This window comes from Tachysurus vachellii, chromosome 7 (genome assembly GCF_030014155.1).
Source record: "Tachysurus vachellii isolate PV-2020 chromosome 7, HZAU_Pvac_v1, whole genome shotgun sequence".
NCBI lineage: Eukaryota > Metazoa > Chordata > Actinopteri > Siluriformes > Bagridae > Tachysurus > Tachysurus vachellii.
Window position 1 is genome coordinate 28,417,756 of NC_083466.1, and position 25,000 is coordinate 28,442,755.

The 25,000-nt window shown below is 39.7% G+C and overlaps 1 protein-coding gene across 1 annotated transcript in view; it reads left to right on the top strand.

Moving 5' to 3' along the window:
* The window catches only part of ptprn2 (protein tyrosine phosphatase receptor type N2), a 203,023-nt gene that overhangs the window by 173,433 nt on the left and 4,590 nt on the right, over window positions 1-25,000 (top strand). The window contains exons 15-19 of the mRNA XM_060875294.1: window positions 8,210-8,357; window positions 8,680-8,753; window positions 15,198-15,275; window positions 19,977-20,096; window positions 20,542-20,708. Of these exons, the coding sequence (XP_060731277.1) occupies window positions 8,210-8,357; window positions 8,680-8,753; window positions 15,198-15,275; window positions 19,977-20,096; window positions 20,542-20,708 (587 nt within the window). The remainder of the gene's footprint in view (window positions 1-8,209; window positions 8,358-8,679; window positions 8,754-15,197; window positions 15,276-19,976; window positions 20,097-20,541; window positions 20,709-25,000) is intronic.

The window sequence follows — 25,000 nt, forward strand, 5'->3', positions numbered from 1 at the left end:
CGCCGTGTGCCTTGCTCCCCCCTCCCGGGCCCGTCGGGACTGCCTGGACGGATTGGCGCGTCGGGAGCCGCGCCTTGGGGGGGGGCTCTGTAAGGACTCTGCCCGGACTCTGGCCACGTGCATCTGTTTATGTTTCTCGTCACGTGTCTGCCCCGCCTTCGTCTGCTCCTCCCTGTCATCACACCTGATCCTTATTGTGTCATTGTCTTCTTGTATTTAACTGTGCCGCGTTGCTTCGTGCAGTGCGGCATCTACTGTGATTTGTCCTGTCTAGTCTGCGTCCTGTTTCATGTTTTCAGTTATTAAACCCTATTTTGATTTATGCTATCCTGCGTTTGGGTCCGCTCTGTTTCCCGTCGTTACAATAGTGGTTTATACTGTTTTTGTGCTTTATAATAATTTTAGTGGTTTATACTGGTTTGTCATGGTTTGTAATAATTTTACTGGTTTATATTAGGTTTCTAAATGTTTTCTACTGGTTAATAATTGTTAGGAATTGTTTATCATGATGTCCATTGGTTTATTTTTCCTATTTCCTTATTGGTTAAATATTGAACCAGTGATTTGTTAATGGTCTTAAAAGTTTTTGTTTGATTTCTCAAACATTCCGGTGTATAAATGGGAAAGTCCCCATTCGGGTCGGACCCTGAGCTTGAGTTACTCTCTGTCTGGGGAGAATTCTCATATTCTCTGTATGTCTATGTGGATTTCCTCCAGGTTCTCCAGGTTTCCTTTCATTGTATTCATCCCATTGATTATGCTGAATTGGCCCTATGTGTGCGTGGCCCACGTATGAGTGGTGGACAGGGATGTGGTAGCCTAGTGGTTAAGGTGCTGGACTACTGATCGGAACATTGTGAGTTCGATTCCCATGTCCACCAGGTTGCCGCTGCTGGGCCCCTGAGCAACACTCAGTTGTATAAAAATGAGATAAAAAATGTAAGTCGCTCTGGATAAGGGCGTCTGCTAAATGCTGTAAATGTAAATGGACTGGTGTTCAGTCCAGGGTGAATTCCCACCACATCCCAGTATTCCCAGTATAGCTGTATTACCTCAAGCAAACTTTGTGAACACGTTTCATTGTGTTCTTTGCCTGAGTCACCTCAGACTTGCTCATTTGGAATAAATACAAACACATTTAAATATATCTTAAATTAATCTTGAATTTTTGTATTCTATTAATCTTTATATTACTCTTTATATTAACCTTTTTGTTCTATGTTTATGTTCTGTAAAGCCGCTTTGAGACAATGTTAAGTTGTTAAAAGCGCTATACAAATAAATTTGAATTGAATCGAATTGATTGGAGGCTTCTTCTCTTCAGTTGACTTGGATTGGGAGATTAGGAGAGTTTCCTAATTAGAAGTAACAGCGGGAAGGAATCACATCATACTAAATAACATTGACGTTTTAGGGAATAACATCGTGTTGATGTTAATATCATAGACGTGTTGCTTTCTACCCGAATGAAGTCATAAGAAGCCTGACTAGCTCCACACCTCCAGAGATCTGTCAGAGCTTACAATTATGAGCGTTCTCATCCGCAGCTTTAAAAGAAAGAGAAAAGCAGAGCACTCTGCAGTCTGCACTCATCTTGAGTGAGTCTGAGTGGAATTTCAATCGCCTCTCATCCTAACTCTCCTTTTTGATTGACAGGTTCCCTTTTTTTTTGTTCCTTACTGCGGTCATGAGACATAACTGTTACTGCTGCTAGTGTAGGATAGTCCGTGTTTGTGGCTCGGATGTAGAAGGTTTTTTGAGTGATGTTATGGCTCTGAGAGACAAGGTGCTGTTCCAACAACGCTCATGCTAACTAAATGTATTCATTATTGACAGCTCCTCGTTAGATACATGAGCAGGCTATCTAGCATTAGCTAGCTAGTTTCATGTTGAGGATTGTAGGCGAACTGTGTAGATTTTTTTAAAACAATATAAATTAAGCCTGTAAACTAACAAGCTAGCTCAATATCAACTTCACTGAGATGATTGTTAGCTAATTAGCGGATAAGAAATGGATACCACAAAGACAGACCAGAATTACTCAACCTGTAACTGCTTATAACCACAAGCTTCTTCTGTCGTCATGGAAACGAATCTGGTGCAATAACATGAGGTAAAAAATAAGCACCCGTTCGGACGCCTGACAACACGATGTGACATTTCTGAAAAATTGTACATCAATCATTTTAATAACTAACGATATTTTTGCAATCGGGAGGAACGGCTGAGGTATTGGTCTCTTTATTGTTTACAAGCATAGCAATGGTCTACTAAATACTGCTATGTACTGGTCATTTTAATCAAATTAAGACAAATAATGGATATACGAGCAAAGTAATGGCACCCTATAAAAGGAGGAGGAGTCTGTGTTTAAACCAGGGCTGTTTGATTACAGCAGCTGTTCTGAGGTAACTCCATACCATTATCTAATTACTACTGTATACCAAGCCATGATCATTTGTTACAGTGACAGTGTTTGTATAGAGTCATGTGTGTACTGTATATAGTCATGTGTGTATACAGTCATGTGTGTACTGTATATAGTCATGTGTGTATACAGTCATGTGTGTACTATATATTCATGTGTATACTGTATATAGGCATGTGTGTATACAGTCATGTGTGTACTATATATATATATTCATGTGTATACTGTATATTGTATATAGTCATATGTGTACTGTATATAGTCATGTGTGTATACAGTCATGTGTGTACTGTATATAGTCATGTGTGTATACAATCATGTGTGTACTGTATATAGTCATATGTGTACTGTATATAGTCATATGTGTACACAGTCATGTGTATACTGTATATAGTCATATGTGTACTGTATATAGTCATGTGTGTACTGTATATAGTCATGTGTGTACTGAATATAGTCATGTGTGTATACAGTCATGTGAGTACTGTATATAGTCATGTGTGTACTGTATATAGTCATGTGTGTATACAGTCATGTGAGTACTGTATATAGTCATGTGTGTATATAGCCATGTGTGTATACTGTATAGTCATGTGTGTATACAGTCATGTGTGTATATAGTCATGTGTGTATACAGTCATGTGTGTATACAGTCATGTGTGTATACAGTCATGTGTGTACTGTATACAGTCATGTGTGTACACCAGAGACTCGCTCTATGAGCCGATCAATCAGTAATGAGCAGCCAATGCCACTTTCACTGCTGTATTTATCACAAACAGCTAATAGAGATGCTGGAGAAGGAAACAATAATGCTTTTGATCTATTTAATTAAATCATCAATTTACTTGGCTAACAGAGTTAGATGTTCTCCAGGCAGGTTCTGTAAAACCACAGGGTTCTGTGAGGTCTAGCTAGAGAAAAAACTGACATTCCTATTTGTTATGTTTAATGATGTTGTGATGGATTTTCATGTCAGCTGTTAGTTCTGGTTAGGATAAATTGAGGGAATTTAATACTAGCAACGGTTACTAAAAGGTTAACATCTAAGTTTGTAAGTTTATTTTTTTGTATTTTATTTATTTATTTATTTATTTATTTATTTATTTATTTATTTATTTATTTATACCTTTCAGCAAATATTCAGCAACACCAAGCCACTGGAGTATACCTTTAAAAGATTTACATTAGTAAGATACCTAAACATTCATATCAACACTTTAAATATTTCAAATGACACAAAGCTGATTGAATCTTTATTCCTGTCTTCCTCTCACTCCATCGTTAATCACCTGAACACTTCTATTCCACATTCATTTACTACTAATGATAGTCTCATGAATAGTTAATCCTTCTTTCTTCCCTTTTCTTCTCTGCTTTCGTTGATCATGTGATTGATCGCAAAATCTCGGATTGGTGTGTTGTGTTTTTTTCCCTCTGCTGAGCTGCAGGAAATAACTAACAGACTATCATGATGGTGAGGGACTTCTAAAATAACCCACACATTAACCTAGTTAAGTGTTAAGCCCTGCCCCTTAACCTAGTTAAGTGTTAAGCCCTGCCCCTTAACCTAGTTAAGTGTTAAGCCCTGCCTCTTAACCTAGTTAAGTGTTAAGCCCTGCCCCTTAACCTAGTTAAGTGTTAAGCCCCGCCCCTTAACCTAATTAAGTGTTAAGCCCTTCCCCTTAACCTAGTTAAGTGTTAAGCCCTGCCCCTTAACCTAGTTAAGTGTTAAGTCCTGCCCCTTAACCTACTTAAGTGTTAAGCCCTGCCCTTTAACCTAGTTAAGTGTTAAGCGCTGTTTCTTGTTTTAGTTAAGTTTTTAGCTCTGCCCCTTGCTCTAATTAAGGGATAAACCACCCCAATAGCTGTAGTAAATTGTTAAGCCCCGCCCCTAATCCCAGTAAAATGTTAAATTGATTCTTTTTGTGCTTTGCTCCACCTCCCCCTTTGTTTTAGGTAACTGTTAATCCCCGCCCCTCATCCTAGTTAAGTGTTGACATCATCTTTTTAAAGTACTATGCTCCGCCTCGCCCCTTGTTTTAGTTAAGTGTTAAGCTCCGCCCCTTATTCCAGTTAAGTGTTAAGCCCAGGCCCTCGTTATAGTTAACTGTTAAGCCCTTCCCCTCATCCCAATTAAGTGATGACCTCATCCTTTTTAAATACTACACTCTGCCCCACCCCTTGCTTTAGTTCTAGATCTCGTACTTTTTAAATGTTAAGCCCCGGCCATATCCTAGATAAGTGTTCATCCCCACCCCTCGGTTTAGTTCTAGTTAAGTCGGTACTTACAGATTACTTAAACTGTGACCGCAACAGTCGAGTTTAACAAAATCATAAAGCAATGGAGCATCATACTGAGCGAGCTTCATGGTTTAAATACATCATCCAGATGTTTGTCTAAACAAAAGAGAAGGACTTTAGCCACGTAAACAAGTAACGTCTTTACTTTTTGCTTTTTACTTTTCGCTTTTTTTCCTCCATCCATGCTGTCAGTGGGAGTTGAATGCTGGATAATTTGCCTGGCTGTGGAGTGAGAAATGAAGACTGACACAGTAGAGCAATTAACATCAAAACAAAATTCCTGAGTCGCACATATTTTGTAGATAAGTTGAAAAATCTTGCAGCATCAAAGATCTGGCTTTTCCACACCACGTCAACTTTCTGGAGAATGATGAAATCTGCTGAAGTGACGGGAGGCTCGGAGTTAGAGACGGATGAGCTGCAGAGGCGCCGCATGTTACCCAACTGCTCTTACTAACTGTATAAAACCTAATAATATTTTTTCATTTCATTTTTACTTGTGTTATATTTTTTAAATCTGTTTATGCATGATTATTATTTTACTATCAATATTCGAATTTATTTATTTATTTATTTATTTATTTATTTATTTATTTATCCCATCACCGCCATTCCTTTAATTATACAAACAACAAAAAAAAACAATACACAAAATACAGTCTGCTGTTGTGCTAAAGCAAATTCTAAGCGAATCTGCAACGTTATCTGTCATGAAAGACCACGTCTTCCATATTTTTTTATATGTTCCTACAAGGAGAGAAATGTCTGTAGAGAAATGTTGAGTTTCTGATCATTCAGTTCCTAAACCACTCTGAGGTTTGCTTATAAGAAAATTAACTTTAATTTAAACGTAATAAAACTCGCCAGCGTTGTGGGTTCGAGTCTCAGCTTTAGGCGGGAATTCAAACACGTGGAACAGATTTACACATTTAAACTATTTAAACATTCACTCACTCACTCATTTCCTACTGCTTATCTGAACTACCTCGGGTCACGGGGAGCCTGTGCCTATCTCAGGCGTCATTGGGCATCAAGGCAGGATACACCCTGGACGGAGTGCCAACCCATCACAGGGCACACACACACTCTCATTCACTCACACAATCACACACTACGGACAATTTTCCAGAGATGCCAATCAACCTACCATGCTTGTCTTTGGACCAGGGGAGGAAACCGGAGTACCCGGAGGAAACCCCCCGAGGCACGGGGAGAACATGCAAACTCCACACACACAAGGCAGAGGTGGGAATCGAACCCCCAACCCTGGAGGTGTGAGGCGAACGTGCCCAAAGTAACCAAAGTCTGTGATATTTATTCAGTTACCTTGAACTGTCCATCACTGTATTTGAAGTTTTGTGTGAATCCGTATCCGAGTCGATCCAGAGCAATGACCCTTTTGTTCCTCAGTGAAGCAATGCTTCAGTTTTTTTCATCCTACTGCATTAATCTCATTAAAGCTCTTCTCAGCTTTGTTAATCAAAGTCATTTCTCACCCGCTAAATAATGAATACTACACTGACCGTAATAGCCTCGATTAAGTTCCCTGTCTCGTCCAACATAAGCTCATAAGATATGACATGACTGAAGCCTCGTGTTGGAGAGAGCAGGAGGAGAACATGTGGCTCCAGACGTGCAGGAATAACCGGCTTTCACACGGCTTCACGAGAGTTCAGAATCATATACAAACCCATGGAATGACATCATCACCTCAGGGTGAAAGGGGTTAAATGTGTGTCCATCAATCCGGTGTGGTGCTGGTTGTGTAGAAAGAAAACACAAAGAGAAATCATTTCTCCTGGTCTTTTTTTGATGGTTAATGGAATCCATTGTGGCAGCCATATTGTCTGTCTTTAGACTTTTCTTAGTGTGCATCAGGTTTGCATAAAGCAACCAAATAACCAGGAAAACAACAACAATGTCCAATAACAGTGTATTTTTTGTAATGGAACTTTTAGAATAATATACCTTTTTTATTATATAATATATATATATATATATATAAAGGATATTTACCAGAGGGTAACGATGCACTACAGCGCCACCACCAGGCTTACATAGCTCCCATCATATTCCAGTATATAGTGAGATGGATACTGAGACTTTCTGCCAAATATGGTCTTTCCTGTTTGTGTGATCTTTGCACCAGATGTGTAAAAAAAAATTGCTTGGACCCCTAATGATTTATTAAAGTGCATTGCTCCACTCACATCTGTCCATCCCTGGAGCTGTAGAATAAAATAAACAGATTAAGAAAACAAATACTTCAGGCAGCTCTGATCCAGCTTACCTCTCACTTCTACTGCTCACTATATTTTCATTTCTTTCCTTTTTTTCTCTCTTTTCTTTCTGTCATTCTACAATCATACCTCCATCCATCCATCCATCCATCCATCCCAACAGAGAGACAGACGCAAGCACAAAGCAGCTTCACTTGTCAATCTCAGACACTAATCCCAAATATGCAGCACAAAAGAACAGACTGAGAGTGTGAGAGAGAGAGAGAGAGAGAGAGAGAGAGAGAGAGAGAGAGAGAGACAGAGAAAGGTGGGTTGGTCCCTGGCAATCACACACGCAATTAAGAGCGCTGAAAGAGCCGAACTTCAATCAGCGCTTTTCTCCACTCACACACAAGGCGATAAGATTGTCTGAGTTTAAGCCTTCTTTCCTGGGTAGCTGAATCCAACAGAGACAAAAGAACAGAGCAGAGGGAGGGACTGAGGAAAAGAATGATAGAGAGAGAGAGAGAGAGAGAGAGAGAGAGAGAGAGAGAGAGAGAGAGAGAGAGAGAGAGAGAGAGATGGGGGTACTGAAACAGTTTAGAGAATGAAGTACCTGCCTCTTGGATGCTGCTTCATTTATGGTGACCTGACTGAAGATTACACACATTACAGTCTGTGTTTGAGTTTACTGTTTGTGTGTGTGTGTGTGTGTTTGTGTGTGTATGAGAGTTAGCATACTCACAACTCTGCCATAATGATTTATATATTTTTCTTTCTCACACGCAAATCCCTCCTCCTCCTCTTCAACATAACACTCCTATAGACTCCTATAGACTCTTATAGACTCCTGTAGACTCCTATAGACTCATATAAACTCCTATAGATTCCTTTTGACTCCTGTAGACTCGTATAGACTAATATAGACTTACAGACTTCTATAGACTGCTATAGACTCCTATAGATACCTTTTGACTCCTGTAGACTCCTATAGACTCCTACAGACTCATATAAACTCCTATAGATTCCTTTTGACTCCTGTAGACTCCTATAGACGAATATAGACTCTTACAAACTTCTATAGACTGCTATAGATTCCTATAGACTCATATAGACTCTTGTAGACTCAAATAGACTCCTATTGGCTCGTATAGACTCTTATAGAATCGTATAGACTCCTATAGACTCTTATATACCCTGACAAATAACCTAACTCAAGTTTTCTACCTCTTCTTCCTCTTCATCTTCCTGTGTGCAGGCGTATATGGAGGATCATCTGCAGAATCAGGATCGTTTGGAGAAGGAGTGGGTAGCTCTGTGCGGTTATCAGGCCGAGCCGGCCGTGTGTTCATCGGCTCAGGATAAAAACAACACCAAGAAGAACCGGCCCAACTGCGTGCTCACATGTCAGTCGTTAAACCCTCATGATACGTATACTAAGCATGCAACACACAGGGCTATTATATCTAAACATTAATTGCATGATATTTTTATGACTACTAATCATATTTCCTCAAAATATATTGATAATTGTTGTTTTGTGGTTGTTTTGTGTGAGATGCAAAAACTTGCTTCCCTTTTCGCATTGTTTGTTTATTCATTCAAAGAAATATGACCTAGAAACTGCAGTTAAAATGGATTTGTGTAATAATATGTAGTACATATGTTATAAGTGTGTTAAAGATGTTATTAGACAGACTGATTTTTTTTTATTCTCTTCTGTTACAGACGATCACTCCAGAGTGATGCTAAAGGCAGAGAATAACCAGAGCGGCTCGGATTACATAAACGCCAGCCTCATAGTGCGTACTGATCTTCACTGAACTGTACTTCCTTCCTGTGTGACTGTTGTACTTTTCCTTGATACTGAAATCACATTTATTCTACTTTAAATGTTGTTGAACAGTTAATGTTCATTTTAAATTTGAAGTGTTTATAAAATGCTGCAAATATAACACAGATGTTAAAACATGACCCTCTGTGTATCAGTCTCAGTGAAAGAGGCGTGGCCTCTGTGTCTGTGTGTGTGTGTGTCAGTAAAGGAGGCGTGGCCTATATATGTGTGTGTGTGTGTGTGTGTGTGTGTTTGTGTGAGTAAAGGAGTCGTGGCCTATGTGTGTGTGTGAGTAAAGGAGGCGTGGCCTCTGTGTATGTTCGAGTAAAGGAGGCGTGGCCTCTGTGTGTGTTCGAGTAAAGGAGGTGTGGCCTGTGTGTGTGTGTGTGTATGTGAGAGAGTAAAGGAGGTGTGGCCTCTGTGTATGTTCGAGTAAAGGAGGCGTGGCCTCTGTGTGTGTTCGAGTAAAGGAGGTGTGGCCTGTGTGTGTGTGTGTGTGTGTGTGTGTGTGTGTATGTGAGAGAGTAAAGGAGGTGTGGCCTGTGTGTGTTTGAGAAAAGGAGGCGTGGCCTATTTGTGTGTCAGTCTCAGTGAAGGAGGTGTGGCCTTTGTGTATCAGTCTCACTGAAGGAGGTGGGCCTCTGTGTGTGTCAGTCTAAGTAAAGAAGGTGTGGCCTCTGTGTGTGTCAGTGTAAGTGAAGGAGGCATGGCCTCTGTGTGTGTCAGTGTAAGTGAAGGAGGCGTGGCCTCTGTGTGTGTCAGTAAAGGAAGCATGGCCTCTGTGTGTGTCATTAAAGGTGGCGTGGCTTCTGTGTTTGTCAGTCTTGGTGAAGGAGGCGTGGCTTCTTTGTCAGTCTTGGTGAAGGAGGCTTGGCCTCTGTGTGTGTGTCAGTAAAGGAGGTGTGGCCTCTGTGTGTGCCTGTCTTTGTCAGTCTTGGTGAAGGAGGCATGGACTCTGTTTATTTGTGTCTGTAAAGTGGGCAATGCCTCTTTGTGTGTGTCAGTCTTAGTGAAGGAGGCATGACCTCTGTATGTGTGTCTGTGTGTTAGAAAAGGAAGAGTGGCGTCTGTGTGTGTGTGCCAGTAAAGGAGGCGTGTCCTCTGTGTGTGTCAGTCTTAGTGAAGGATGTGTGGCCTCTGTGCGTGTGCCTGTATCAGTCTCAGTGATTGGTTGTTGGTTTATTTAGTTGTATCTTTAATTCAGCTCTGAGATGATATTTGATTTGTTATGTGTTAAAGTTACTTCTCTATAAAATATACAGTACAGCCATCCCGAGTCAGTGCTCAGCAGTGAAAAGAACACAGGACATAGGGTTAATGCTGAAGTCAATCTGCTCTCCTGCTCTCTCCATCACCCTGGACCCCCTCGAAGGGAAAACAAAAGAAAGTGAGGGGTTTTCTTTTCCTGTCAGTGCACAGGGGGCCTCGTAATTACATCCCGGCAGGAACCTGACATGAAAACCGCCATAATTACATCTGTCAAATGCTGCTGCCTGCTGCCTCGTTAGCAGAGTCGCAGCAGAATAACCTCAAAATGAGTCATCTGTGACATTTTTTTTTTCCTTGTGTCCTCCTGTCTTCAGTTAAGTGGCTGCTCAGGATTGAAGGTTTTGGCCTTTTCACACACTTACACACACACACACACACACACACACACTTCTCTATTACACATTAACACACACGTTGTCTCATCAGGGATGAGAAACTGGCAACATCATAAAAGAGATCTTTTGCTGCTGTTGTCATGGTAATAACAAAAGGGGGCGGAGTCCCATAAGGGGGAGCAGGGATTGTTTGAAAATCTGTAAGATTTCTAAAAAACAGAGACGTTAAATGAATGTTATCTATATGTATATGTGGTTTTTTTTTAATTATTTGGAATTTGTGCTCACATGAAAGCAATTTAAATCTAAATAAAAAAAGAATTATATCTCACAATATAATACATTTAGAAAAGACAGGAAAAGAGAGTAAACACAAACTAACACAAATAGCATTAAACAATCATTAACTAAATATTCAGAGTCAGTCCATTAGTATCTTCAATATGACCATGTGGGAAAGTTCTGAATATTCATTCTCTGTGCATCCTCAGTAAAAACCTTCAGACAGGGTTCTTCCTCAGTCCTACTCATTTGACCAATCTTGCCCACGTACATCTGTTTACAAGATTTTCTAATGAACTTAGTTGGTATTATTTCCTGAAAATCCTGCAGTAATTTAAACTGAAGTGTTCCTGATCTGGATTTAATCAGGAAGATGAGCGACCAGCCTCCATGGTGCTCTTAGACTAATGAACATGTCTTTAGTACCATGATCTCCTGTATCATTTATCATTTGTAAAAAAAAAAAAAAACACTATCCACAATTTTACTTGCAAATTCAGCCTTTAAGTTTGTAGGAACTCTCACAAGCCTATATGCAACCTTCCGAGTGTTTGTGGTCATTAACATTTACATTTATATATTTATTATGACGTATGAGCAGTTGAGGGGTAAGGGCCTTGCTCTAAGGCCCAGCAGTGGCCAAATGTTGGTCGTGAGATTTGAACTTGACTTAATAGCTGGCACAGTGGTGTAGCAGGGTCTGTTCTGAATGATAAAAGTTCTTCCAGCATCCACAGGGATTTCTTATGAGTCCCCAGGGTTCCTCCCTCCTTTCTACAATATGTCAGTAAGTGGACTGGGTACTTTAATTTACCCCTTGGTGTAAAGATTTGGTACTCAGTGATGGACTGTTGTACCAGGGGAAATTCTAACTCTTCTAGGCTAGGGTCAGAGCTCAGGGTCAGCCATGATACAGCACTCCTGGAGCAGGGAGGGTTAAGGGCCTTGCTTAAGGGCCCAACAGTGGCAGTGCTGGAACTTGAACTCCAATCCTCCTATCAACAATCCAGAGCCATAGCCACTTGAGCCACCAGAGTACATAAGTCCAGAGTCAGGCAACAACTCTAGAGATCTGGTTACTTCCCATATCATACTATGTCACATGTCAGTAGGTGAAATATAAAAGGTGGAGTGGAGTGGCATCTCATCCAAGGGTTAGTTCAACTTAGTTCCCAGAGTTTCCAGTGTTCCCAGGAGAGGTTGAAGACTCATTGCACACCTGACCAGGATTAAAGCATCTCCTGCCAGAAAGAATCCAACAAAAGTGGTCTTGCTTTGGGCTCACTTCACTTTGAGCGCTTTAACAGTGTGTTTTGCCCTCAAGACTGACTGCAAAACCTCAATAAAAGCCATTGCTAGAGATCAGGGAGGATTTAATCTGCTAATAAAGAATCTGTTTGTCTCCTCACTTGGCAAAACTAAAGGGTTGCAGTTTTCTGGCAGTAATACACAGACTTTTCTCACTGTATTGGTTTTGTGTTTGTCAGATTTGACAGACAGACCGGAGCCTTATTTGCATCAGTATTTCTGTCGGTCCTTGTCGTTAAATCTCCTGGCGCAGCCCAAAATTCCTGATTCTGGAGTAATTGTCGAGCTGGCACTTCACTGATCCACTTCTCAGCTTGGAGTAATTAGATTTTACGAGCGTGATCATCTTTTTGAGTTTGAGATGATATATCCGCTTTAATATCTCTCTTTATGGGAAGCAAGACAAGGGCAGTCAAAAGTCTGGTATTAGCTGTCTGGTGTATAATGGCTCTTGCTGACTATAAAGGTTGTGCTAAGCAATTATATCCATTTGGAGCCAGGCTAATGGCTGTGCATGTCGTTCATACTAACAATAGAGCTTTGTGACTGATTTTTTTCTTGCTTGTTCATTGAACGTCAGGGCCATACCGCAATTACGATAGCGCTAGATCTAATTCAGTCAGGTTAGCTTTTATAATGAACACTGAACATTGATTAGTATCCCAGATGATTTTTATTTTTTATTGTCTGCACAACATAATGAATCCACAAGATGCTAAATCCAGGCCATGAAATTGTTCTGCATGGGCAGAATATGGGATATTTTATAACGCTTCAATTCAATTTGTTAAGTTGTTGAATTAATATCAGAATGTCAATGTTTTGTTAATTCCCACGGTTTGAAGGATAAGCTGACCAAGAACTCTTTCTATCCCTCCTATCATCTATCCTCACGATAAGCAATACCTCCATTTTAAAAAGACACGGCTATTAATTAATTCATTAATGATGCCATATTTAGGTATTGATGTATTCTAAGCTAATTAGGTGAGACGGCGATTCTGTGTCTTGCTGTTGGTCCAATCACAACTTTTAAGTTTCTTATTTTTTATTTCATTTCCATGGTAATCTATTACAAACAAACTTTTATTCAATGTGTATAGAGACATTAAGGAGATCGCTAATGCCTTGGTTGAGGGTACATAGCTAGAAGAGTTAGCTAGCTTTGCTAATCTAATATTAAAACAAACACGAAGAACATGTAACATTTAATTTTAACATCCAATTAGTGAGTTCTTGTGTAAGTGTACATAAATGAGTCAGGGGGATCTCCGGAAGCTTCTCTTGCTACTCCAATCTCAATAGAATTCCTTGAAATTTTGCTCGACTTCTTTTTAGCGAGAAAAGCCTGCTTGTGTTGGATTATGCTCTCTTACACTGCCTGGGGACAATAGTGTCCCAGCTTGATCCCCCTACAAGAGAGCATACCTGAGCTCCACTTAGCCGGCTTCCTATTGTGTCCAGTCAGAATGGCTGCGTTCCAATCCGCTGACGATCGACTTCTCATTAACGAAGTTCCTTTTGTAACACTCTGGGATAATGTGGATTATTCAGCAACATTTTCTGACAGGCTCTTGAAAGGATCTCGGGGAACAGCGTGTGATACTGACATGGACGGACTGGGTAGGAGCTCCATACAGGACAGACATTCACAAGTGCTAGTCAGAATTATGGTTAGCTCTTCATTTAAAAGGTACTGATTTGAAGCATTGCTTCATTTTAAACACTGTTTAAATTTGTATTTGCATTTTATATTTTTGTAAAAGTCACTGAAATGCCTTCCAACTCTAATCTTCTGGTGTAACAAAATCAGAGTACAGACTTTACTGCTGCCTGAAATGTTCTAATTGATTTTTTTTTTTGGCTGCTAATTTGTCCATCGCTATTCATTCGTAGCCAGTGCATGATAAATTGCATCTGAGTTATTTATTGTTTTTTTCTCTTTCAGTCTGACACACAGGCACAAACAGACAAGTTTCATCTCCTAGATGCTGAGCCTCTCGTCAATAAATATGTTTGATTAGAGTGCTGCGGGGCTTTATTCAGCGATCCGGCTTTAATCATGCGCATTACAGAACACACAGACACTGTGACTGCTCGGAGTAAAAAGAAGATCGTGCATAGCACAGAAAAGAGTGAAAGACAGAAAGAGGGAAAAGAAATGATCTGTATAAGACTGCAAAGAAGGATTTGGTTCTGGACACATCAGATGATCAGCCGATGAATTTCTTTGTGATTTGTAGGGGTGGCCTCTTTGTGTGTGTGTCAGTCTCAGTGTAGTAGGGGTGGCCTCTGTGTGTGTGTGTGTGTGTGTCAGTCTCAGTGTAGTAGGGGTTGCCTGTGTGTGTGTGTGTCAGTCTCAGTGTAGTAGGGGTGGCCTGTGTGTGTGTGTGTCAGTCTCAGTGTAGTAGGAGTGGCCTTTGTGTGTGTCTGTGTGTGTCAGTTTCAGTAAAGGAGGGGTGGACTGTGTGTGTGTGTGTCAGTTTCAGTAAAGGAGGTGTGGCCTGTGTGTGTCAGTCTCAGTGAAGGGAGGGTGGCCTCTGTGTGTGTGTGTGTGTGTGTGTCAGTCTCAGTGTAGTAGGGCTGGCCTCTGTGTGTGTCTCTGTGTGCGTGTGTGTCAGTCTCAGTGTAGTAGGGGTGGCCTGTGTGAGTCTCTGTGTGCGTGTGTGTGTGTGTGTGTGTGTCAGTCTCAGCAAAGGAGCGGTGGCCTTTGTGTGTGTGTCAGTCTTAGTGAAGGATGAGTGGCCTATGTGTGTGTCAGTCTCAGTGAAAGAGGCGTGGCCTCTGTGTGAAGGAGTGAAGGAGGCGTGGTCTCTGTGTCCATTAGTGGTGGAATGATATTAGTATAAGTAGGTGTGGCCTATATATATTCTGTCAGTCCCAGTATAGAAGGAGTGGCCTCTATGTTCTCTCTGAATCATTGATCATATGGCATCAATGCAACTCAATTTATTGTTAGACTTATAATAACTTTTAGACCCAATTTCTCTCTCTTTCTCTTTCTCTCTTTCTTTCTAATCTTGTAATTTGTAAATTCCTTCCATCTGCTATTGTAAACAATTTGCTCTTAATTGGTGAGCATGAATAAATTAATGAATGAAAAAATTGCATGTACACCAGTGGACCAGGAGAGTAGCTTTCTGCATCATTTTAATACATAAGCTTTGTTTGTCTGTGTACTGCTACTAATGCCTTTCTCTCTCTCACTGTTTTTGTAGATGGACCATGACCCTCGTAACCCCGCCTACATCTCTGCACAGGGTCCTCTGTCATCTACAGTGGCTGACTTCTGGCAGGTGAGCCGGGAACCTGCGATGGTTTGGTTTTCCTCCAACTGCTTTTTCCGAGTTTTTCTAATCTCGCTAGTTATTACTAAGCTACACTGACAGGCTTTCAGTGAAATTCTAGTCATAAATGCTCCTCTTCACTGCCAACACTAGCTAGAAAACAGGGTCATATTTGTAATAACTATTGCTGAGTAATTAGCTGTCTGGATTACGTAGAGACGTTATACAGCATACTGAAAAGCTAGTTAATGCTAGCTAGCTAATGCAGTTGGATACTTGAGAAAGCCACAGATATTTAAATGCACTCATAGTGCTGTGTTTTTCAGGGCAAGGAACCTGCTCAGAAACATATACACAGAATAATAACAGCTTGTGCTATTTTCAGCAGTCTGACCCTCAAACTGAATCAGAAATTCTGTCAGCTTTCGTTATTTTGAGCTGTCCTGAATATGACTGAAGAGACAGAGCTCTGAGAGCTTTGTGACAGCTGATGGCCAAGATTTGATGGAATATAAACTTACCAGAGGTTAATTTATCTAGAACAGAGCATTATAACAGACATCTGGATGTAGATTTAAATCCTTAATGAACAACTGGTGTGGAAGAAACCTTGAGAGGAACTGGAATCAAACCGGAATCCATCCTGAGTTCTGGGTGGAATAGTAAAGACTGCACTGAAGCAAGGGATTTTCTGTCTAACGATATCTGTATGGGATCATCCACAACCATGAAGTAAATACTAGAGCAACAAAATATACTAGCTAGCATCAAATTACTAGCAAATTTCAAATAGTCGGCTAGGAGTAAAGTGTGGAAGTTAAAGTGGGCGTGTTATGAAACCTGGTGTCTTAGTAAATGTTGAGGTAAATGCTATATGAATAGCTGTTACTGCACTATGAGTGTAGACAGGAAGTACCCAAGTGGGCATAGTGGTATCTCAGAGCTGTGTGCAGTCATGTTTTTAAATTAGCCATCGCTCTTATTCCCAGACTCACCTGCAAAATCTGATCCCGAACAAGCAGCTGAATCACATCCCATTGGACTAAGAGTGGAACATCTATAGATTTCTTTCATATACAACAATGCGTATAGAAAAGGCTTTGGGAAAAGTTGTCAGATGTTGCTGTGAGATCTTGAGCTTTTCATCCCAACGTGAGATTTAGTTTTGAACTCAGCTTTAAGAAACTATCTATTTAGCTTTTCTTCTATCCTTGTCTTGATGCTTATCTGTTGTGTTTAACAAAACTGCCAGTCTGCCTGAAGATCTCTGAAACCTCACAGTGTTTTTCTCCCACGTTTGTATATCTTGCCAAAGCCAAGCACATAAAAAGATTAAAAGAGTAAAAGATTTCATTTTCCTGTAGTTTATACATGAAAATATCTTAATAATGCAATGGGAAGGGATTTCACATGACACCACATAGAAATATCAGCTTATTCCAATTGTTGCAAAGCATCTTTACAGAAATGTATAAATTCTGGGAAAACTCCCTGAGAAGAAACATTGAGAGAGTCTAAAGGGAAGTCATCCTCTTTTGGATGAGTGACCAGTGAGTGTGATTAATCATTACACTCCTACTATATGATTAAAAAACAAGAACTAATCACTGATGGGGACTTGGTATTCTTAGGGGTGTGGTGTCCCAGTGGCTAAGATTTCGACCTACCATTTAAAATGTTGTGAGTTCAAATCCCAAGACCACCAAGCTGCCACAGCTGGGCCCCTGAGAAAGGCCCTTAACCCTAAATTGTTCAGTTGTATAAGATGAGATAAAATGTAAGTCGTTCTGGATGAGAGTGTCTACCAAATTCCATAAATGAGTCTTAAGTGCAAAAGTTATCATGCCAGTTGCAGCCCTAGTGCCATCTCTATGGTTTCTACAGAAAGTGCAACCATCCACAGTGATCTGAGGTATCTCCAGGCTCCCTGGGATCTTATCATCAGTGATGCGCCGCTGACCAGAAATATTCAGGATGGACCTGGAGATCACACCTGTCAGGACGTATCACTTACCACCGAGACATGCATTTCAAATCCAACCCGTTAAAAGATGTGCTGTTTGCTATTCATTTACGCTCCATGATAGACGATGGCATGTAGGAGATCTTGCTCTCTTTGTTAAAAGAGCACTTTTGATTGCACTCCCTGCTCACACAAATTGATTACTCTAATGCTTTTGATGTCAGGCGACCTTCCCTAGCAACTGGTACGCATTTGCCAACTAATGGGACGGCTGCTAATTGAGGTAACCGGTTGCTTGTATTTATCATTTTACCAATTACTGCCTGAAAAAAAATTATGATTTCAATTGAATTAATTTTATCTGTCTGAATCGGAAGGAGGAGGAAGTGTCCAGACTATGAAACCTTTCATTAAACATGCTCCGTTTAGATTCCCGATGAATATGAATGCATCGATCCCTGTCGATTATTGCGGCATGTTTATGTCATTGTCTGTCGTTGCGATTACGAGCAAAAGAAAATGCGCTCGTCATTATCTGGAAAGTCACCTGCTCCGGCGGTGTGAAGCGAATGAACAGGATTTGTTCTGCTCCGTCAGCACCATTGTTTGCTGCTTAGGCTTTGACCTTTGCTTAACCTTGCGTAGCGACGTTATTCACTGACAATGTTTAATCACCTGCTTTGGAAGGTTTGCATTAGCTCATCAGACGGCTCCAGTTTGCAGAGTCGTTACTCTGAAATGACGAACAAAACATCATGACTTAGTGGCTTAATGAGCTAATGAAGCAGAAGAACCAGATCAGAAATCATTTTTACGATTCTTAAGCAGCCATTTAATAAAAGCATTGAAATGGAACGATGGGGAAAAAATAGTGGGCTGTGTTTGAAGTTTTGGGGACCGAGAGATAAAGAGAAACCTGGGACCGCCCTGTGGATGGATCATGTCCTGTTATGCTTACTGTAATTCCAGATTAAAAAACAGCTAAAACAGCACATAATACTTACAGAATTTAAAGATATCATATTTTGTTTTCATTGTATGTATTGCCTAGAAACCCTTTGGGGCAATTTCCACATTGTAGCTGTTGAGTCACACAAGCAGCTCTAATTCTTTCAATTTTCTGCCTCTGAAGCAACAAACAACCTCCTAATCCCTACAGCCCAAGAGTTACACCACTCTTTATTTTAACTGCATTACTAATCTAATCTAATCTAATCTAATCTAATCTAATCTAATCTAATCTAATCTAATCTAATCTAAATTGTAGCCGATGCTAGCTAGGACAGGAAATAGTGTTGCTATGGTTACAGCAGGTGCATCGTGCCATTTTTTACCCATGTCAACATGTACAAGGTGAGCACTAAATAGATCAATAAAAATGAAAGCACTGTTAATTAACAACTAAAAGTTAGCACAATCTAAACGATATATCACCTTTTTGCTGTCGATCTCAGGTGCCGCTGTGTGATGCTCTGTTTTTTTTTTCATGCCAGTCCCAGTGGCGTAGCGTCGCGGTGTATTTCACTATAACGGCTCCCAAGAGACACGCAGAACGTGAGTGTGATTAGTTTATGGTCAGGACCATTGTGTTTTTATTGCCCCTCGTAAAAGTCAGTGTTTTCCCCTCATTTTCCTAACGGCCACAGAGGGCCATTATATCTCAGAAGGACACGGAGAAAGTGTGATTAGAAGAAATGGAGCGAGTAACGGCGGCTCAGACAGACAAGAAGCGAGGGAGATAGAGAGGGAGGGACAGCGGCAAGCCGAGCGAAGGAAAAGCGGGGCCGTGAGATGAACTTAAACTTCAATTACAACGTGGAAACGATTCTGCTAATAATAGCCAGTTCGGCCGCAAGGGAACACTTTGTTAAGTGAAACATATGCTACATTTAAGTTGCTTCAGAATTATCACATGGATCCAAATGGCAATAAAAGTCCGAGCGTTACGGCGTGTATATTTAACTGTATAATGGCAGAGTAGAATCTTAGGATGGCTTCAGCAGGATGGAGTTAAGATTCACTGAATTCTCTGGATCACTTAATTCAGTTTGGAGTTTAAAATGAACTCCATTGTTTGTTTTTTTTTATATTCTGGGACTGATATGGACTTATTTAACTTATCATTTGGATTTTCACATCTAACATTTAACTGGGCAATTCAAAAATACTTTTCAATATAGCTTTCAACTGCTCCAGCATAGTTTCGCCAATCTGTTTAGAGTCAGTGCCTTCTTACGTACAACCTCTATGTAATTATGTGTCTTTGGGTTGCAGCAGAACTAATTTAGGGATTTATTGCTGAATACTTACACAGTCATGCCACATTTCTTTGTTATTTGTAAATTAGTTTGCAAATGATATTGATTTTTCTCATAACTAAAATATTTTTGTGTAGATTTGTGATATTTAATCCCAATTAAGTCTGGGTTGTGAATCTAGAAAGTGTGGAAAAGAGGGCCGGGATGGAATGGGGGCCGTGAATACTTATGCAAGGTACTTCACAATATAATCCTGGGAAAAATATTATATTTAAATTCTACTGCTGATGTAAATTGTGAAAATGACATGTTACTGTAGCTTGGTGTGGTATGGACTGCTAGTCCAAACTGGTTGCCTCAGAATCTAAAAAAAAAAAGTGTTTAGGAGCATCCTTGCAGTTCATGATCTTGAGGATCAGATTGTGTATTTCTAGATCTGTCTGAAAGAACTCAACGCTTATGCTCTTCTTCATTTCTCCACTGTTGTAGATGGTGTGGGAGAGCGGCTGCGTGGTGATCGTCATGCTAACACCGCTATCAGAGAATGGAACCAAACAATGCCACCAATACTGGCCGGACGAAGGGTCTGACCTGTACCACATCTATGAGGTAACATTCTGATTGGTGTGTGTTGTCCACTTGAGTAGAACCTTTTGAGACAGTCCACTACATTCCACCCTGGTCTTGTAGATGTATTTGTGGAGTGGGTCTGTAAGGAAGGAAGAGAAGTCATTGATTCCATGGATCCAGTGAGCTTAGATGATGCTTAGTGCTAAACTTGGCAAGGTAGCATTTCTCCAGAAACAGGGTTCAGGACAAGTTTCCTGAGACTAAAAAATTGTATGGAGATTCATCAATTCGCTACTGTGATATAGACTATGCTGTTTTTTTATTGATGAATAAATTCTGGTGAATGGAAGTGTCTTTCTTGCCTAAACGTTCCTTTACAGTTCTTCCATAAACCAGTGCCTTAATTTATCTTGAGGGACTTTTCAGTCTCCACAATCCTCTGGCACATCCTAGCAGGGATTCAGTTATCCTCTTTTACCTCCAGGTCAACTTGGTGTCAGAGCACATCTGGTGCGAGGACTTCCTGGTGCGCAGTTTCTACCTGAAGAACATCCAGACCAATGAGACACGTACCGTAACACAGTTCCACTTCCTATCCTGGATGGATCAGAATATTCCTGAGTCAGCCCGAACCCTGCTGGATTTCCGCAGGTGTGTAAATCTTACATCTTACAATCTTACTTACATCTTTCTACTGGCTGGACACCAGGAAAGATATTTTTTTCCTGGTTTTGGGGGTGTAAAGTTCTATAGTAGTAACCAGTAGCTTGTACATTTCATTTTTGTGGATCTTGATTGAGATGATTAACTGCTCAGGTTCTTGCTTGAATTGAACATATTTTAAGTTTAAATGAAGGTTCAGTTCTTTGGCCTTCGAGTTCCAATTCATGGTTATTGTGGTGTTAAAAATACACAAAAAAATACCATTCAAATCCAATCGTTGTTATTATTTTTTTTTATCTTTTTGCATCACCGCAAATAAGCAGCAGTCCCTCTGTAACAATCCTTAATTCCGACACTTTCGTTAAATGGAAAAACGCTCAGCGATAAATCTATAGTGAAGAAAAAGCTGATGGCGGCACAAAAAGTCCTAATTTTTCTTCTGGTATAAACGTCTTTAATAGAGCAAGAGAAAGCACACTCACAATGGGCCGGTTGGCTTCAGCTTTATCACACAGACATTCATGCCGCTGGTGGGTAAATAATAGTATATCGGCAAATCTGCCAGCCTCCTGTTTACTTTTCTTCCATCTATTTGAGCTTAAATGGGAATATATTGGTAATGGCAGCAGGCTGTCACAATTCCCTATATTTATCTCAGATTATCTTCTTTTTTTTTTCTAAAGGTGAAGGTCAAAAATAATGTTTTATTTTCGTTCTTTCTTTTATGTCATGTCTCTTTTAGCTTTCAGTTCACGCTTCCTTTAACTTTCGGTTCCATGCGTGACCTTTAAAATAACCCCAGTGTTCAGATGAGTCTGTCGTGTGATGTTATTGACTTCAAAATTGTATGATTTTCACTGTTTATTCCAAGCGTAAACTTCTGAACAGTGAAGGTTAATTAATAGTGGGGGTTCCTTCTTATACTAGTCAGTGTGAACGAGCTGTTGCAATAGAAACCATGAGGTATTATTACAAGAGCGTTAATGTTAACAAGTGATTTGGAGCTGCGTCGTTAACTGATAGTTCTAGTGACTGTGGAATTGTTTTCCAGTTTTATGGCCCTTCAGCTAAGTAAATAAAGCTCAATATCCTTAAATCAGACACCTCAGTAATTAAAGGCAAAACATCCATTTGTATTTTTAGGCTTCTGAACAACAGCAACATGATGGGACACGTTTCTGTCCGGATCCTACTGGAATCTTCTAGCGTTCTCTCAGCATGTGGATTTACTTCATTCTCTCAGCGGATTTTTTGCTATGTTTAATGCCGAGACTTGTTCTGATGTCGGAAGCAATTTTGGTGCTGTCATGAATGTTTCATGCAATGAATGACAGACACATTACACTCACTTCTCTTCCTTTCTCTCTCTCTCTCTCTCTCTCTCTCTCTCTCTCTCTCTCTCTCTCTCTCTCTCTCTCTCTTTCTCTTTGGTTGGCCAGCTAATTAGCGGTTGCCACTGTCATTTTTGTGATGTTGCAGCTAGTTATATGAGCCCAGTTGCATAGTCACAAAAGTGATCATTGGAAACTGTATCTCTTCTTCCAGGCCCTGCACTCTTCCTCCTCCTCCTCCTCCTCCTCTTCCCGCTCCTTTAATCTCACCATCCTTTTTTCACGTTCCTCTTTTCTTCCACTCTTCTCTTTTTTAGTTTATATGAACATTATTCTTTCTGTGTTCCTTTTATGTGGCTCCATCGTCTCTCTCGTGCTTAATTTCTCTCTCCCTCTCTCTCTACCTTCATAAAATTCACTCTTTTTTCTCAGTGCTCCTCTCTTTCTCCTTTTGTGTAATTTCCTCCGTCCTTCCTTCTATCCCTCAGCCCAGTACTGTATATGTTTTTCCTTTTTTTTATAATCCTTCCATCTTTCCTTTTTCCTCTTTCATCATTTCTCCTTCTCTTCTTTCAACCCATTTTCTATGAGTTTCTGACTCTCCCTCGCTCTCTTACTATACCTCAGTATCCCTTGATCGTTATACCCGTTCCTATCTTCCTCTCCCTTTTCCATATCCCATCTTTTCCTCAGTTTCTTTCCCTCTGTTCCTTTCTCACCGTTACCCACCAGTCTGGTTACTCTCATTTTCTACTTTCTTCTTTGTTGATACCACCTTGTTCTCTCTTTCTCTAGATATTCGCCTCTTTATAGCTTTTTTGTCCCCCATTTTTCTAATCTGTATTTCCAAGATAATTCCTCATCCTGCTGCTTCAGTCATCTAAAGAATTACCTCTCTCTCTCTCTCTCTCTCTCTCTCTCTCTCTCTCTCTCTCTCTCTCTCTCTCTCTCTGAAACATCAGATCATTTTCACTGCTTTTTGCACTTGTATCGCAAAGGCTACATTTATTTAATGATTTTTTCCACTCATCTTATTTTCATGATTTTTTTTTCAGATAAATTTTACAATTTTTTCTTTCTTTCTTTCTTTTATTTATTTTTTTTTTAAGGAGGTCATTCTAAATGAATAATCCTTCGATAATCGTCCTCAATGGATATGTTTTTCTCATTTTCCCTGGCACTGGTAAACAACCTTGAGGTATTCAGTCAGATGTGCACACAAGTGAGAGAGTGAGAGAGAGAGAGAGAGAGAGAGAGAGAGAGTGAGAGAGAGAGAGAGAGAGAGAGAGCGAGAGAGAGAGATACGCATCATGAAAAGAAATCACAAAAGCATCACATTGAACTCTTGTAAAACACAAAATTAGGGCTAAGAGATTTGGTTTCCATGGTAACCCCAAGGGCGGTGTGAAAAGCATGAGAAGTGTGTGTGAGTGTGTGTGTGTGTGTGTGTGTGTGTGTGTGTGCGTGTGTGTAGGGGTGTTTTTCCACTCAGGCGTGTAACACTGCTAATTGTGTGTTAATGGTAATGTGTCCCAGCCCACTGTAGTGTTCATCACCCCTTTAACAGGGTTTATCGCTCTCATTTTCACAATTTGTTTGACTGCACAAACATTATAATGTTTATAGAATTTTATTAGAGCACTGAGGTGAGACAGCCACAGTTCAGTGTTTCAGAGCAATAATAATAATAATAATAATAATAATAATAATAATAATAATAATAATAATAATAATAATAGGTTAGAGTTGTGTGGAATGGTGTACAGGTGTATATGTATATAGAACATAGTATATGGATTAGATAGATAGCTAGAGATAAGTGTATAATACATTGACCTATACCTATCGAGTTATAGTACATAGCTATATTTGTCCTTTGCTATATTTGCTATATAGATTCACATATAAAATAGAAATTGTGTAGTGTATAGAGCAGTACATAGATTATAGAACAGTGTGTAGTGTATAGAACAATGTACAGCGTATGGAATAGTGCAGTGTATAGATCAATATATAGAGCAGTGTTTAGTTTATTGAACAGTGTATAGTTTATAATACAAAGAATAGTAATATAATAGTGTATAGTTTATAGAAAAGTGTATACTTTACAGAACAGAATATAGTGTATACAACAGAGTATAGATCAGTGTATGGAAGAGTGTTTTGTGTATAGATCACTGTATAGTGTATACAACAGTGTATAGTGTATAGAACAGAGTATAGTGTATAATGTATAGAACAGTGTGTATTGTATAGAACAGAGTATAGTGTATAGTACAGAGTATAGTGTATGGAACAGTGTATAGTGTATAGAACAGTGTATAGTATATACAACAGTGTATAGTTTATAAAAAAGAGTATAGTATATACACTGTTGTATATACTATACTCTTTTTTATAAACTATACACTGTTGTACACTGTTGCACTATATTGTGTCAAACAGAGAATATAACACTGTATAGTGTGTAGAACAGAGTATAGTGTATAGTGTATAGAATGGTGCATAGTGTACAAAACAGAGTATAGTGTGTAGTACAATGTATAGTGGATATAACGGAATACAGTGTGTAGAACAGAGTATAGTACAGTATATAGTGGATAGAAAAGAGTATAGTGTATAGCACAGTGTATGGTGTATAGAACAATGTAAAGTGTACCAAACAGTGTATAGTGTGTACAACAGAGTATAGAACAATGTATAGTGTGTAGAACAGAGTATAGTGTATAGTACAGTGTGTAGTTTATAGTGTATAGTGTACAGTGTATAGTGTGTAGAACAGAGTATAGTTTATAGTGTATAGTGTATAGAACAGAGTATAGTTTATAGTGTATAGTGTATAGTACAGTGTATAGTGTATAGTACAGTGTATAGTGTATAGAACAGAGTATAGTTTATAGTGTATAGAACAGAGTATAGTTTATAGTGTATAGTGTATAGTACAGTGTA